This window comes from Protobothrops mucrosquamatus, unplaced genomic scaffold, assembly GCF_001527695.2.
Source record: "Protobothrops mucrosquamatus isolate PMUCROS unplaced genomic scaffold, P.Mucros_1.0 scaffold2216, whole genome shotgun sequence".
In the NCBI taxonomy this organism is placed as follows: domain Eukaryota; kingdom Metazoa; phylum Chordata; class Lepidosauria; order Squamata; family Viperidae; genus Protobothrops; species Protobothrops mucrosquamatus.
In genome coordinates, this window is record NW_015388308.1 from 71,191 (window position 1) to 88,339 (window position 17,149).

The 17,149-nt window shown below is 44.8% G+C and overlaps 2 protein-coding genes across 3 annotated transcripts in view; one reads left to right on the forward strand and one right to left on the reverse strand.

Annotated features, from left to right (window-relative positions):
• SLC7A7 (solute carrier family 7 member 7) overlaps positions 1-8,022 on the reverse strand; it is a 31,631-nt gene extending 23,609 nt beyond the window's left edge. Inside the window, exon 1 of the mRNA XM_015824383.1 lies at positions 7,506-8,022. Coding sequence (XP_015679869.1) covers positions 7,506-8,022 — 517 coding nt within the window. The remainder of the gene's footprint in view (positions 1-7,505) is intronic.
• Positions 8,023-14,452: 6,430 nt separating this feature from the next.
• The window catches only part of MRPL52 (mitochondrial ribosomal protein L52), a 10,573-nt gene continuing 7,876 nt past the window's right edge, over positions 14,453-17,149 (forward strand). The window contains exon 1 of one of the 2 annotated variants that reach the window (XM_015824384.1): positions 14,453-14,563. In XM_015824384.1, coding sequence (XP_015679870.1) covers positions 14,536-14,563 — 28 coding nt within the window. In that variant the 5' untranslated portion in view covers positions 14,453-14,535. Of the gene's footprint in view, positions 14,564-14,586; positions 14,650-17,149 lie in introns of those variants that run through there. The other variant, XM_015824385.1, reaches the window with a different exon arrangement.

Below are 17,149 nucleotides of genomic sequence, written 5' to 3' on the forward strand. Positions count from 1 at the left end.
ATAGAATAGAATAGAATAGAATAGAATAGAATAGAATGGAATGGAATGGAACGGAGTAGAGTAGAGTAGAATAACGAGAGAAGAGAAGAGAAGAGAAGAGAAGAGAAGAGAAGAGAAGAGAAGAGAAGAGAAGAGAAGAGAAGAGAGAAAATAGAATAGAATAGAATAGAATAGAATAGAATAGAATAGAATAGAATAGGAATAGAAATAGAAATAGAAATAGAAATAACAGAACAGAATAGAATAGAATAGAAAAGAATAGAAATAGAAATAACAGAATAGAATAGAATAGAATAGAATAGAATAGAATAGAATAGAATGGAATGGAATGGAACGGAGTAGAGTAGAGTAGAATAACGAGAGAAGAGAAGAGAAGAGAAGAGAAGAGAAGAGAAGAGAAGAGAAGAGAAGAGAAGAGAAGAGAAGAGAAGAGAAGAGAGAAAATAGAATAGAATAGAATAGAATAGAGTAGAGTAGAGTAGAGTAGAGTAGAGTAGAGTAGAGTAGAGTAGAATAACAAAAGAGAATAGAAGATAGAATAGAATAGAATAGAATAGAATAGAATAGAATAGAATAGAATAGAATAGAATAGAAGTTGGAAGGAACCTTGTAGGTCATCTAGTCCAACTCCCTGCCCAAGCAAGAGACCCTATACCATTTCAGACAGACGGCTGTCCAGTCTCTTCTCAAAAACGTCCAGTGATGGAGCACCCACAACCTCTGGAGGCAGGTTGTTCCACTGGTTCATTGTCCTCACTGTCAGGAAGTTTCTCCTTAATTCCAGGTTGCTTCTCTGCACTTCTTCCAAAGTCTCACCATCTTTTTTTGGTAAGGTGGCGGCCAAAACTGGAGGCCGGATTCCAGGTGTGGCCTCGCTGAGGCTTTACAAAGCGGTATTAACACTTCACCTGATCTTGATTCTATGCCTCTGTTTATCCAACCCAGGATTGTCTTAGCTTTTTTGGGGGGAGGGCTGCTTTAGAAGAGAGACAAGAGACTTCACCCCACGCCCAGTTCGCTGCCATCCCAGCCCCATCTCCCACCATCCACCCCTCCCACCCTGAGAAGGTTTTTTTTCTTTCTTTTTTTTTGCCTACACACACACACCCCAAGCCCACGCCGGCCGTTCCAGCCGGCACATTCCTGTGTTGCAACCAAGTGGTTTTTCGGGCGGGCCTGACACTGCACTTCTCGCCCGGCTGCTTGAGACCAGCCGGGCTTGCCGATTCAGCAAGGCTGCCTGGCCATCAGCTGGAAGTCGCCGACTTCCCGAAAACAAAAAAAAAACCCCAGAATTAATTGCCAGTTAAAGAGGGAAGGAGGAGCACAAGCAGCAGAAAACGAGCTGGGAAGTCACCAGACCTTTGAGTCACGATGCCCTAAAGTGGAAAGAGGACTTTTTGGAATAGGGAAGCCCTATTAGCAAATAATAATAATAATAATAATAATAATAATAATAATAATCTGGAGGAGATTAGGACTAACAAACTTTGTCCAAAGACGTACACTTTCGGGATCCTTCAGATTCCCTGAACGCGGAGAGCGAGTCTTTTTTTCTCTCTGTGTGAAGATTTAGATTCAGAATAGAGCTGGAAGGGACATTGGAAGTAGAATGGAGTGGGATGGAATGGAATGGAATGGAATGGAATGGAATGGAATGGAATGGAATGGAATGGAAGAGAAGAGAAGAGAAGAGAAGAGAAGAGAAGAGAAGAGAAGAGAAAAGAGAAGAGAAGAGAAGAGAAGAGAAGAGAAAATAGGATAGGCTAGTCTAGAATATAGACTAGACTAGACTAGACTAGAATAGACTAGAATAGAATAGAATAGAATAGAATAGAAAGAGAGAGAGAAGAGAAAATAGAATAGAATAGAATAGAATGAGAGAAGAGAAAATAGGATAGAATAGAATAGAATAGAATAGAATAGAATAGAATAGAATAGAATAGAATAGAATAGAATAGAATAGAAAGAGAGAAGAGAAAATAGGATAGAATAGAATAGAATAGAAAGAGAGAAGAGAAAATAGAATAGAATAGAATAGAATAGAAAGAGAGAAGAGAAAATAGAATAGAATAGAATAGAATAGAAAGAGAGAAGAGAAAATAGAATAGAATAGAATAGAATAGAATAGAATAGAATAGAATAGAATAGAATAGAATAGAAGCTGGAAGGGACCTTGGAGGTCTTCTAGTCCAACCCCCCGCTCAAGCAGGAGAACCTATATACCATCTCAGACAAGTGACTGTTTAGCCTCTTCTTAAAAATCTCTGATGGAGCACCCACGATTTCCGGAGGCCAGCTGTTCCACTGGTTAATTGTCCTCACTGTCAGGAAGTTTCTCCTTAATTCCAGGTTTATTCTCTCTTTGATCAGTTTCCAACCATTGTTTCTCGTCCTGCCCTCTGGTGCTCTGGAGAATAATTTGACCTCCTCTTCTTTGTGGCAGCCTCTCAAATACTGGAACGCTGCTATCATGTCTCCCCTATTTCTTCTTTTGTTTAGACTAGCCAAACCCAAGTCCTGCAGCCCTTCTTCATATGTTTTAGTCTCCAGGCCTTGGGTCATCTTAGTTGCTCTTCTCTGAATTTTTTCCAAACTCTCAACATCATTTTTTGTGATACGCCGACCAAAATTGGCCGCGGTATTCCAGGTGTGGTCTCACCAGTGTTTTTATAAAGCGGTACTAATACCTCGCGTGATCTTGATTCTGTGCCTCTGTTTATACAACCCAGGATTGTATTAGCTTTTGTTTTGGCTGCTGGCTCAGGTTTAAGTGATCGTCCACTTAGTGCCTCCGAGGTCCCTCTCACAGTTGCTGTTTTTGAGCCCGGTTTCGCCTAATCTGTCCTTGTACCTTTGGTTTCCCCCCACCAAAGGTGTAAAACCTTAGGAGAGATCCTCATCGGGAGAGGTGTATGTGTCATCTTCTCCTGATCACATCCAGGCCACATGCAGAGATATCCAAGCTAGGATTAAGCCCCTTGTAAGAGGTTAAAGATGAAAGATTAAAGATTAAGCTCCACTTAAGATGGTACAGACAGGTCTGCCTGTGGTTTGCCTCTGGCTGCCATTTTTCTGCCAGAATGAGGGTGGAGCAGAGCGTCGTCGGGAGCTCTGGATCCTGCTGAGAGCTGTGGCACCAGAAAAAATGAGCCCAAGAAGTGGAGCAAAAGAGACAGGGGAAACGTGCCAACACTCCAGAAGACAGGCTTAAGATACAGGAGGACCTGGACAGACTTGAACACTGGGCGCTATCTAACAAAATGAAATTCAAGGGTGAAAAAAGTAAGCTTCTACATTTAGGCAAGAAAAACCAAATGCACAGGTATAGTATAGGGGGTACCTTGCTCAATAGTAGTAACTGGGAGAGGGATCTCGGAGTCCTAGTGGACAATCGCTTAAATAGGAGCCAGCCGTGTGCTACAGCAGCCAAAAAAGCCAACTCAGTGCTGGGCTGCATTAACAGAGGGATAGAATCAAGATCAGGTGAAGTGTTAATACCACTTTACAATGCCTTGGTAAGACCACACTTGGAATACGGCGTCCAATTTTGGTCACCACGATGTAAAAAAGATGCTGAGACTGTAGAAAGAGTACAGAGAAGAGCAACAAAGATGATTAGGGGACTGGAGGCTAAAGCATATAAGGAAAGGCTGCTGGAATTGGGTATGTCTAGTTTAACGAAGAGAAGGACGAGGGGGGACATGATAGCAATGTTCCAGTATCTCAGGGGCTGCCCCAAAGAATAAAGGAGTCAAGCTATTCTCCAAAGGGCCTGAAGGCAGGACAAGAAGCAACGGGTGGAAACTAATCAAGGAGAGAAGCAACCTAGAACTGAGGAGAAACTTCCTGACAGTGAGAATAATTAACCAGTGGAACAACCTGCCTCCAGAAGCGGTGAATGCTCCAACACTGGAAGTTTTTAAGAAGAGACTGGACAGCCATCTGTCCGAAATGGTGTAGGGTTTCCTGCCTGAGCAGGGGGTTGGACTCGATGACCTCCAAGGTCCCTTCCAACTTTATTTATTATTATTATTATTATTATTATTATTATTTCCTTTAGCCCACAGGTGCAAATGCTAGCCCCCAAATCTTTGGGTGCAGGAAAGCTCCATCGGCTTTCAAAAGCTGTCCTTTTGGCAGCAAGGAGATTGCTCAATAAACGACGGAGGAGTATAAATCCCCTGAGCTAAATTTAATTTTAACTCTGCTGAAAAGAAACCAGAGCAAATGGCTTCCCTCTTTGACCTCACAGCTACTCTTCAGAGTAAGGTTCACGGCCCCTGCGGTGCCCTTGATGGAAGAAAAAGTCCTGCTCCACTCCGTTCAGCCGGGAGCAACAAAGATAATTAGGGGACCGGAGGTTCAAACGTACATAGAACGGTTGCAGGAATTGGGTAGGTCTAGTTTAAGGAAAAGAAGGATTGGGGTGACATGATAGCTGTGTTCCAATATCTGAGGGGCTACCACAAAGAAGTAGGGGGTCCACTTATTCTCCAAGGCAGGAGGAGAAGCAATGGATGGAAACTCATCATAATTAGAATAGAATAGAATAGAAATAGAAATAGAAATAGAAATAGAATAGAATAGAATAGAATAGAATAGAATAGAATAGAATAATAAGGAATAGAATAGAATAGAATAGAATAGAATAGAATAGAATAGAATAGAATAGAATAGAATAGAATAGAATAATAAGGAATGGAATGGAATGGAATGGAATAGAATAGAATAGAATAGAATAGAATAGAATAGAATAGAATAGAATAGAATAGAATAGAATAGAATAGAATAGAATAGAATAGAATAGAATAATAAGGAATGGAATGGAATGGAATGGAATGGAATAGAATAGAATAGAATAGAATAGAATAGAATAGAATAGAATAGAATAGAATAGAATAGAATAATAAGGAATGGAATGAAATAGAATAGAATAAGAGTTGGAAGGTACCTTGTAGGTCATCTAGTCCAACCCCCCGCCCAAGCAGGAGACCCTTCCCCAATTCCTGACAGATGGCAGTCCAGTCTATTCTTTAAAGCTTCCGGTGATGAAGCTCCCACAACATCTGAAGGCAAACTGTTCCATTGGTTGGTTGTTCTCCCTGTCAGGAAATTTCTCCTTATTTCTGAGTTGAATCTCTCCTTGATCAGTTTCTATCCGTTATTCCTTGTCCTGCCTTCAGGTGCTTTGGAGAATAGCTTGACTCCCTCTTCTTTGGGGCAGCCCCTGAGATATGGGAAGACTCCTATCCTGTCCCCCCTCGTCCTTCTCTTCATTAAACTAGACATACTGTACCTAATTCCAGCAACTGTTCCTTATATGTTTTAGCCTCCAGTCCCCTGATCATCTTGGTTGCTCTTCTCTGCACTTTTTCCTAGAGTCTCAACATCTTTTTTACATCGTGGTGACCAAAACTGGATGCCGTATTCCAAGTGTGGCCTTACCAAGGCCTTGTAAAGTGGTATTAATACTTCACATGATCTTGATTCTATCCCTCTGTTAATGCAGCCCAGCACTGTGTTGGCCTTTTTGGCAGCTGCAGCACATGGTTGGCTCATATTCCAGCAACCGTTCCTTATATGTTTTAGCCCCCAGTCTCCTGATCATCTTGGTTGCTCTTCTCTGCACTTTTTCCTAGAGTCTCAACATCTTTTTTACATCATGGTGACCAAAACTGGATGCCGTATTCCAAGTGTGGCCTTACCAAGGCTTTATATCATGGTGAATCTTGATTGAATCCCTCTGTTAATGCAACTTAGGATTGCATTGGCTAAGGGGGAATTTCCTGACAGTGAGAACAATTAATCAAGTTGCCTCCAGAAGCTGTGAGTGCTCCAACACTGGAGGTTTTGAGGAAGAGGTTGGGCAGCCAGTCGTCTGAAATGGCGTAGGGTTTCCTGCCTGAGCCGAGGGCTGGACTAGAAGACCTCCAAGGTCCCCTTTCCAACTCTGTGATCCTGTCATTCGGAAATCCAAGCGGTCATGTTTTTTTTTGAGCTTGACACTTTCAAAGGAGGAGCCCCCGTCGGACCGAACCGTCCCCGAATCCGGGAGTAATCAAAGAAAGGCGCAAAGACGCCTTATCGCGGATGCCTGACTCATAGGCCAACCAGGAGAATGGGATCACGATAAGGGAGGGAAAATAAATATAAATAACCTTCATATTGTAAAGAGGCAAGATAACTAGGGTCCTATCCCGGCTAGCCCCCCACCCTCCCAAAACAAAAATGCAGGAAAAGTGAAGATGCAACTCTGGGAAGCTCCAGTTGCGAACAGAAGCCAGATCTGGGCAAAGTTGGCATCTTAACCACTTTCAGGATTCGAAGTCTCAACTAAGGGAGTTGTTGCGGAGAATGAGAAGGAAGGTCAGGGCGAGATAAGAGCAGAGAAAGAGATTAGATGCCCCGAGCAACAATCTGCCCTTCGCCCGGCTTGAACCGAGCTTTGGCAGAGCTTGAGATTCTTACCAAAAATGCCTCCCCAGCCACGGAAAAGTTTGGCCTCCACACTTGGGAAGCTCAGAAACCTTCTCCAGAAGGTCTCCCCCCCCCCTCCCTCCCGGATCAGGGCCCGGAGAAGTCCGAAGGATCCTTAGAGCAGGGCTTTTCAACCTTTTCACCCATTGTACCACTTTTAGGATATGGCAACATCCGAGCGCCACCAGTCGCCTAGCAAGGTGTCAAAAAGTTGATGACCCCCCCCCCAAAAAAAGGAAAAAAGTGATAAAGTACAGGTAGTCCTTGACTTACAACAGTTCGCTTAGTGACTGTTCGAAGTTACAATGGCCCTGAAAAAAGCGCCCCCGCCCAAGCCACAGCCACAGCCGAGCAAGACACCTGCCTGCCTGCCCGGCGGCGCTCTTCCTCCTGTCCGAGGTTTTCATTGTTGTGAGCATTTCTGTTGAGGATTGGCAGCGGGGGTGGGGGTGGGGGGTGTTTGGTTTTTATTCCCCCCCGTCTGATGGGTGGTGGCAGCAGGTTTTGGTCACTTCACATGACCCTGGGACACTGTGACCATCATAAATATGAATCGGTTGCCAAGCATCGGAATGTAAATCACAAGACCCTGGAGAGGCTGCAACATTCCAGCTGATCGGCGCTTCTTCTGGGCTCAGCAGAAGCGCCAGGATCAGCGCCTAGATCCAGCTGGAGCCTGGTGCTGATCCTGGTGCTTCCGCTGAGCCCTGGCAGCCCCGAAGAAGTGCCGATCAGCTGGATCCTGGCGCTGATCCTGATGCTTCCGCTGAGCCCTGAAAGCCCTGCAGCTCCAGCCGTCTCTCGCTCAGGCTTGTGCGGTGCTGCCACCGGTTCAGCTCATTCCCCTCCCCCCGCTACCACTTTTCTAGAATGGTCGCGTACCACCTGCCAGGTGCCAATGTACCACAGGTGGTACCCGTACCACTGGTTGAAAAGCCTGGCCTTAGAGGAGAGCGCCACGTTCTGGCCGTTGACCTCAACCGACCCCCTCCCCCTCGCCCACGCCTTTCCCCGACGGTACTCACAGATGCAGACCGCGGCCAGGAGACGGCCGGCCAGGTAGGGCGCCTCGCAGGACGGGAAAAAGGGTTGGACCAAGTAGTTGGCGAAAGTGATGGCGATGATGGCCTGGCTGGTGGGCTCTATGATGAGCAGGGAGGTCCACAGGCGGATGAACGCCGGCAGCTGCCCGAAGGCCTCCAAGATGTAGGCGTAGCTGGCCCCCGACTTTTTGATGGTGGTGCCCAGCTCGGCGTAGCAGAGGGCCCCGAAGACGGAGAAAAGGCCCCCCACGCCCCAGATGACGAGGGAGAGTCCGTACGACGCGCTGTAGGCCAGGACCCCCTTGGGCGAGACGAAGATGCCCGAGCCGATCATGTTGCCCACAATCAAGCAGACGCCGTTGAGCAGCGAGATTTCCTTCTTCAGCTGCATCGTCTCCTCGGAGGAGGAGACGGACTCCGGCAACTTCCCATTAGCCGCGGCCTTAGCCGGGGTTTCATCCTGAGTGGCCGCCACCACATACTGGCCGGACCTGGTCATGGCTGGGCAAAGGAGAAAATAACTCAGTTAGCGCCACGGCTGGAAGGGACACCACCACTACCACCACCACCCTGCATCCCAAAAGGTGCGGGTTTTTTTCCCTCCTTGGGGAGCGAGTCAGACAATGCCTTATTAGCTTCTGCAACCTGGAGCTCTTCAGAATCAGAATAGAGCTGGAAGGGACCTCGGAGGTCTTCTAGTCCAGCCCCCTGCTCAAACCGGAGAGGCTATACCGTTTCAGACAAGTGACTGTCCAGTCTCTTCTTAAAAACCTCCAACGATGGAGCGCCCACGACGTCAAATGTGCTCCCGTTAGCCCCGACTTAATAAAGGCGAGAATCCATCCCGGACCAGTTTGAGGAAGGTGGCATCAAAATAAGCTTTGCAGATCTAAACTCGGCTTGGCTAGTCTCCATGGAAGCGAAGTGCACCAAGACTGGGCACAGAGTCGGTTTGGTCCACCGCAGTGTGCCTCAAGGGGGTTTTAACTAACTAAATCACAACTGGCCGCTTCACACAAGCGGCGAACGCCCGGATCCAAATCAACCAGAATCTGATCTAGTACAGTGAAAAGCTAGTCTCTCTTGTCTACCAGGACAGTGAAAACTGGCCACACTTGGAATACTGCATCCAGTTTTGGTCGCCACGATGTAAAAAAGATGCTGAGACTTTAGAAAGAGTACAGAGAAGAGCAACAAAGATGATTAGGGGACTGGAGGCTAAAACATATAAGGAACGGTTGCTGGAATTGGGGATGTCTAGTTTAATGAAGAGAAGGACGAGGGGGGACAGGATAGCAGTCTTCCAATATCTCAGGGGCTGCCCCAAAGAAGAGGGAGTCAAGCTATTCTCCAAAGCACCCGAAGGCAGGACAAGAAACCACGGATGGAAACTGATCAAGGAGAGAAGCAACCTAGAACTAAGGAGAAACTTCCTGACAGTTAGAACAATTAACCANGCTCCAACACTGGAAGTTTTTAAGAAGAGACTGGACAGCCATTTGTCTGAAATGGTATAGGGTTTCCTGCCTGAGCAGGGGGTTGGACTCGATGACCTCCAAGGTCCCTTCCAACTTTATTATTATTATTATTATTATTATTATTATTATTATTATTATTATTATTATTATTATTATTATTATTATTATTATTATTAAGGCTGGAAGAGGTATTCCTTTGCTTCCTGCGGACCTGGCTTTTTTTTTTCTTTTTTCTTTGCTAGATCCAGGGGAAGAAAGCTCTAAATTAAATTGATTTAAAAAAAAAAAAAGTAAAATCAAATCTGGAAGAATAATCAAACGGGCAGGCGCAGACAGGTCCAGCATTCAGACGGCCCAGCGGATTCTCTAGAGGTCAGAAATGCTACAGAAAGTCACATTTGGACAGGACTCTTTGTGAATGGGATCCAAGCAATGATAAGAACTCGGGTTTCTGTTTTAATCAGGGACAGATCTCCCGGCGATGGCTGGAAAGCAGGATCCTGATCCCTTCCCAGCAAGGGATCTAGAAAAAAAAAAAGGGACAAGGATGAAGAAGAAGCTGCCTGGAGAGATGGATTGAGTAGGACTCACCAGTTCTGGGCTTAGCTTTCTCTCCCCCTGTGGAACTGCCTGCCTGTCCTCGGACCAGCTTAAGACTAAAGAATTGAAAGCTGTCAGGACAGCACTTTTAACTTGAGGAACTAAGCAGGGTGGCTGGGGGGGAGGAGTGAGGGGGGGTGAGCCATCGAGTCCAAGGTCCGCCTGGTGCCAGGTGGGGGCAGGGGCAGCCTCTACCTCATCCTTTGGGAGATAAAGGACTGCCAGTTCCTGCACATATTTCTCCCAGCCGTGCCCAAGAAGAGCAAGCGGAGATTTCCTGAAGGAGAGCACGGGGCATGTCCGTAACCCAGCTGTGATTTCCTGCGTCAGCTTTCGGCATCCACTCTTCCACAAAGTCTCCAGGTCGCGCCCGGCTCTAGAGGAAAGGGGGGGGTTCCTGCGAATCCTAGATTTGGGCGGCCTCTCGGCTTCATCTTAATGGGGTCCACCTCATTCTCCAAAGCGCCCGGAGGCAGGACGAGAAGCAACGGATGGAAACTCATCAGGGAGAGACGCCACCTTAGAACTAAAGAGGAAATTGCCTGGCAAGTGAGGACAATTAATCAGAGGAACAGTTGTGAATGCCCCAACCCTGGAGGTTTTTAAGAAGAGACTGGGCAGCCGTTGGTCTGAAATGGTAGAGGGTTGAAATAATAGAAAAATACTTGTAGCTCTGGTTTGAGATGGTGGCACTGGTTTGCTCTCCAAGCTTGTTTCAGTTCAGTTTCTGCATGTTTCATTACCAGACAAGAATCTCTGTGTCTCGTGTGGAGATATATACAAAGTATATACCTCATATGTACCCAAGACATACATAGTCTCTGTGTCTCGTGTGGAGAGATGTACAATGTATATATCTCATATGTACACAAGGCATACATACAGAGTCTCTGTGTCTTGTGGAGATATATACATTGTATATATCTCATATGTACCCAAGACATAGATAAAGAGTCTCTGTGTCTCATGTACAGATATGTACAATGTATATACTTCATATGTACACAAGACATACATAAAGAGTCTACGTGTCTCATGTAGAGATATGTACAATGTGTATATCGCATATGTACCCAAGACATACATACAGAGTCTCTGTGTCTCGTGTGGAGATACACACAATGTATATACCTCATATGTACACAAGACACATACAGAGTCTGTCTTGTGGAGATATATACAATGTATACATCTCATATGTACACAAGACATACATAAAGAGTCTGTCTGTTGTGTGGAGATATGTACAATGTATATACCTCATATGTACACAAGACATATATAAAGAGTCTCCATGTCTCGTGTGGAGATATGTACAATGAATATATCTCATATGTACACAAGACATAGAGTCTCCGTGTATACCTCATATGTACACAAGACATACATAAAGAGCTCCGTGTCTCATGTGGAGATATGTACAATGTATTTACCTCATATGTACACAAGACATACATAGAGTCTGTGTCTCGTGTGGAGATACATACAGTGTAGATACTTCATATGTACACAAGACATACATACGGAGTCTCCGTGTCTCATGTGGAGATATGTACACTGTATATACCTCATATGTACACAAGACATACATAAAGAGTCTGTCTGTTGTGTGGAAATATGTACAATGTATATACCTCATATGTACACAAGACATACATACGGAGTCTCTGTGTCTCATGTGGAGATATGTACACTGAATATACCTCATATGTACACAAGACATACATAAAGAGTCTCCGTGTCTCGTGTGGAGATATGTACAATGTATATATCTCATATGTACACAAGACATACATAGAGTCTCCGTGTATACCTCATATGTACACAAGACATACATAAAGAGTCTGTGTGTTGTGTAGAGATATGTACACTGTATATACTTCATATGTACACAAGACATACATACGGAGTCTCCGTGTCTCATGTGGAGATATGTACACTGTATATACCTCATATGTACACAAGACATACATAAAGAGTCTCCGTGTCTCGTGTGGAGATATGTACAATGTATATACCTCATATGTACACAAGACATACATACAGTCTCTGTGTTGTGTGGAGATATGTACAGTGTATATATTATATATTATATTATATATCTCCACACAAAATATATATAAGCTAAAAGGGAATAGCTTGGAGAGCAAACCAATGCCAAAAGTGTATAATAGGGTTTCCTGCCTGAGCAGGGAGTTGGACTAGAAGACCTCCAAGGTCCCTTCCAACTCGATTATCCTGTTAATAACTTCCTAGTCCAAAGGCTCAGTCCCAGAGATAGCCCAGACTGTTTTGATACCAATAGAAGAGAATCTCCGTAGCTGAAGGTTGAACCGTGGGGTCCTCGGTGCGTGCTGAGTGCGACGGTTCCTTTGCAGGCGCTTCATGACGCGACTAGGTGACTTGTTCACCCACTAGGTTAGCAACACCAGCGTGTACTACGATTAAGTAAACATGTTTTGAGCAGAAAATGCTTCTCATTTCCTTTGTGGCAACTGAGGGTTCTCAGCCCGGGTCAACCTTAAAAGAAGAAGAAAGGGGTGGGGAAGAGATAAATATAAGACAAGTAGGAATCGAAAGTAGCTCCGGAAGTTTTATTTTAGCCAGCTGGACACAAATCCATCTGTTGCGCAGAACGCTGCTCAGTCATAACGAGTCCTTTGTTTTTGTGATTTTCATTTTCATTTTTTTTAATCTGTGACTATTTTGGTCCAATAAAAGAACTCTGGAAAATTCAGCAGCTTACGTTCCTCTTTTCATATATACTTTCCACGTTTAAATGTATTATTTATTAATCAAATTTACGTACCACCCATCTCATTGTTTAAGCGACTCTGGGTGCTTTAAAAAGTAAAATAATGTTAGAATCCACATTAAAAAAAAACAAACCTGTACAAAAGTAAACAGATAGCAAAAGCACCTCGAGTCATTCCCAGGGCTTAATTCCACATGCTAATGGACCGAGCCAGATCTTAATGCTCTTCCAGAAATTGGGGGCCAAGATATGCCATACTGAGAGAGAGAGAGAAAGGTGAAAGTGACTGGCTGAAAGAGAACTGCAGTCAGTCACTTTCTCTCGGCTCTAGGAAAGAGGCTTCACTTCGGAAAAACCTTGCCAATAAAATTGTAGGGACTTGTCCAGGCAGTCTCTGACAATCGGACATAACTGAATGGGAAAAAAATATATCATACATATTTATATATATGCCACCTATATGTCTGCCTGCCTGCCTGCCTGCCTGCCTGCCTGCCTATCTATCTATCTATCTATCTATCTATCTATCTATCTATCTATCTATCTATCTATCTATCTATCTATCTATCTATCTATCATCTATCTATCTATCTATCTAGTTATCTATCTATCTATCTATCTATCTATCTCTCTATATCTATCTATTTATGCCACCTATAGTTGTACAGTATATATGCCATAAACGTATATGTATGCTACATGTAGTTATGTACGTATATGGCACACATATTATAATTATATCTATGCCACAAGGTTTATATATACACCACATATATTTATACATATGCCATGAAGTTATATATATGGGTGTGTGTGTGTATACATGTTATATGTGCCATATCTTATATACATGCCACATATAGTTATATGTATGCCACAGTTATTTATGCACACACACACACACACATATATAGTGTATATATAGTGTGTATATATATACACACACATACTATTATATACTATACTATATATGCTATGTGTGTGTGTGTATTATATTATATTGTGCTTTTCTATTATCGTAAGCCACCCAGAGCCCAGAGTTGGTTGATAGTGAAATGAGCACTATATGAATTTAATAAAATCAAGTATAGTACACACACACACACACACACACGCAGGAAAAGACCCTTTTTCTTGAAAAAAAAAAGAAGTGAAGCAAGTGAGGCCTTTTCCCATCTGATACTCTGGGGCTGGGCAAAGGGTCCACCTCGCATCCCATCCTTCCCAGCTGGCGCTGCCCAGACCCGATGGGGGAGGAATGGGGAGCGCCAGGTTGGGGAAGGCTGCTTAAGAGAAAGGCGCTAATTTATTCCTCGGTCACTTGCATCAATCTGGGCCTCCCTCGGCCATCCGAACAGGCGGAAACCCCAGATGACTGTTTACATGGTCGCCAAGGGCAACGGCTTCCTTAGCAACCAGCATCCAAGATGGCGCCCTAGGGACCGTTTGGAAAATGGCCGAGACGCTCTTTCCGCCCCTAAGAAACATGGCCGCCAGAATGCTGTGAAATGTCGCGAATAGTGCATTGGAATCTAGGCGAGGCCTTTCTTAGAAATGTGATGTTTTCCTTAAAGTAACTAATAGATGGCAATTTAGTGATTATTATTGTTTATGCGAACAGCGGTAGGCAACCTTGGCTCTTTTATGACTCGTGAACTTCAACTCCCAGAATTCCTGAGCCAGCCATGCTGGCTCAGGAATTCTGGGAATTGAAGTCCACGAATCATAAAAGAACCAACGTTGCCTACCCCTGGGCGAATAAGGACGCCTCATCCAAGATGGAAGCGGATCTCCGTTTCCGTTTGCAAAATGGAGTCTGATTTAGCTTCCGGGTCACGCACACTCAAGTCCTCTAACGCCTAGGCCGAAAATGGCGGCTCTCACAGACGAATGGACGCTATCAATAGCCGGACAATACAATCCGCGTTGTATTCCAAATGCCGCCCAGCGGTGGTCTCCGGAGAGTAGCTCCAGCCGATGCCTCAACGCTTCGCCCCTATCCAACCTTTTGCCCTTTTCCTACGAGACGTTCAACATCCGTACAAAATGGCGCCTCCCAGTCAACCGGTGACCGGATGAGGCGGAACTTCCGTTTGGACGATCGAAAAATGGCGCCTCCGGGGCCGGTTTGAACCGTGCACCGTCGGTGAACGAGCACCGCGCAACTCGGGTCTTCCGAATGGCGTTTCCCGTGACCCCGAAGCTGGGTATGGACCTCTTGGGAGGTGGAAACGCGCACGGGCAGAAACGCCTGCCGAGAGAACGAATGGCGTATTATTCTGCTTTTCCTGGGGTCGGTTGCGTTGGTTTCAATGGGGCTGCCTTGGGAGGGGGATGTGCGGAGACCCAGTTTGCAAAGGGGGCCCCTCCCCAACTAAGTATCCACTCCCAATATTCCCAGACATTGGAAGGACACCCTCCAGGAAAGACTGACCTCAAATTCCAAATTCCTAATTCAGAAAGGTCCAAACTGCTCTATAAGTCCCGCGATGGCCCTATTGAGCAGCAAATCGGGTGGGGGGGTCTTGGCTAATGAAGAAATTGATATCCAGCCCGTTTTGTGAATGGTCGGAGCTGCGTTTTTCCAACCCTAGCAACTTTTAAGACGGGCGGACTTCAACTCCCAGGATTCCTCAGGCAGCACAGCTAGCTGAGGAATTCTGGGAGTTGAAGTCCATCTGTCTTAAAAGTTGGCAAAGTTGAGAAACATAGGGGTGAAGGGTCAAAATATGCCCCCTTAACACTGACAAATCTATTGCAACAGTACAGGTAGTCCTTGACTTTCAACAGAGGATGGGATAGGGCAGGGCAGGGCTGGAAGGGACCTTGGAGGTCTTCTAGTCCAGCCCCCTGCTCAAGTAGGAGAACCTACACCAGGGGTAGGCAACTTTGGCTCTTTTATGACTCGTGGACTTCAACTCCCAGAATTCCTGAGCCTGCATGGCTCAGCTTGGAAACCTCTCCCTTTTCCCTCAGCATGCCTGGCTCAGGAATTCTGGGAGTTGAAGTCCACGAGTCTTAAAGTTGCCAAGGTTGAGAACCCCTGATCTAGGGCAGGGGTAGGCAACTTTGGCTCTTTTGTGACTCGTGGACTTCAACTCCCAGAATTCCTGAGCCAGCATGGCTCAGCTTGGAAACCTCTCCCTTTCCCCTCAGCAAGGCTGGCTCAGGAATTCTGGGAGTTGAAGTCCACGAGTTATAAAAGAGCCAAGGTTGCCTACACCATCTCAGACAGGTGATTGTCTAGTCTCTTCTTAAAAATTTCCAGTGATGGAGCGCCCACGATTTCTGGTGGCAAGCTGTTCCACTGGTTCGTTGTCCTCACTGTCAGGAAGTTTCTCCTTAGTTCCAGGTTACTTCTGTCCTTGACCAGTTTCCAACCATTGTTTCTCGTCCTTCCCTCTGGTGCTTTGGTGAACAGCCTGACCCCCTCTGCCTTGTGGCAGCCCCTCAGATACTGGAACCCATTTGAAGTTACCATGGCACCGAAAAAAGTGACTTATGACCATTTTTCACACTACTGACTGTTGCAGCATCTCCATGGCCAAAATTTAGAGGTTTGGCAACTGCCTCATATTTATGACGGTTGCAGTGATCCCCTTTTTGCGACCGTCTGACAAAGTCAATGGGGAAGTCAGATTCACTTAACCGTGTTACTAACTTAAGAGCTGCAGTGATTCCCTTAACAACTGTGGCAAGAAAGGACGTAAAATGGGGCAAAACTCACTTAACAAACGTCTCACTTAGCAAATTTGGGCTCCATTGTGGTCGCAAGTCAAGGATTATCTGTAATAGGTTCCCCCCCCCCCTTGGGAAGCACATCCAGAATTGATAAGGTTGTACATCTATACACAACCCAATTGACTCCGGGTGTGTGTGTGTGGGGGGGGGAATAATAAATCTTTTTGTCCTTTTCTTTTTTTTTAATTCACATTTTCTTCAATATTTTTGTTTTGTTTTGTTTCGTCTCTGTTTAATTTTTTTCTTTGGGATTTTGGATTTTAATTTTTTGGGAATGCAATAAAATTTCAGGAGCCAAATTGGGTGGTATATACAAATCAGTGGCCAAGCATCTGAATTTTTGATCACGTGACCCCAAGGATCATAAGCCACTTTTTTCAGTGTTGTCGTAAGTTCGAATGATCACTAAATGAACTGTTGTAAGTTGAGGACTACCCATATTTTATGGATTGCAAGGATTAATAAAATTGTTTTTAAAAAAAGAAAAAAAAATACATCAAACAGAAGGCTTCTGGGAAGCAAACCCCACACTAATTCTAGTAACCTTCCTTCTACTGTTGCAGTGCTCATTGTTACATTTTTGCTCCTGTTTTTTCCTCCGATTCTTTCTCTACTCACTCAGCCTGGAGAGCCTCAGTTAATACTTTCCTAACCACCTGGAGGCAGTGCAGGACTAGTTTGATTCTGTTTGAAACTTATCAAATATATGTAGCCATGATATTGTAGCTACATACACCTGATGAAGTCCAAAGGGAATAAAACTAGTTGTGTATTACAGTCAATATATGATTTTTTTAAAAACCCACCCAGGAGGTACACTGTCTAAAAATCAAGAAATGTCCTTCCCCAACAGGGGTGAAAGATACCTAGAACCTTGTTAAATGAAACTTAAGAAAACATTTCTTTCCTTCCTTCTCTTTCTTTCTTTCTTTCCTTCCTTCCTTCCTTTCTGCTTTCCCCTTCTCTTCCTTTTTTCTTTTCTTTCCTCCCTCCCTCCCCTCTTCTTCCCTTCCTTCTTTCCCCTTCTCTCTCTTTCTTTCTTTCTTTCTTTC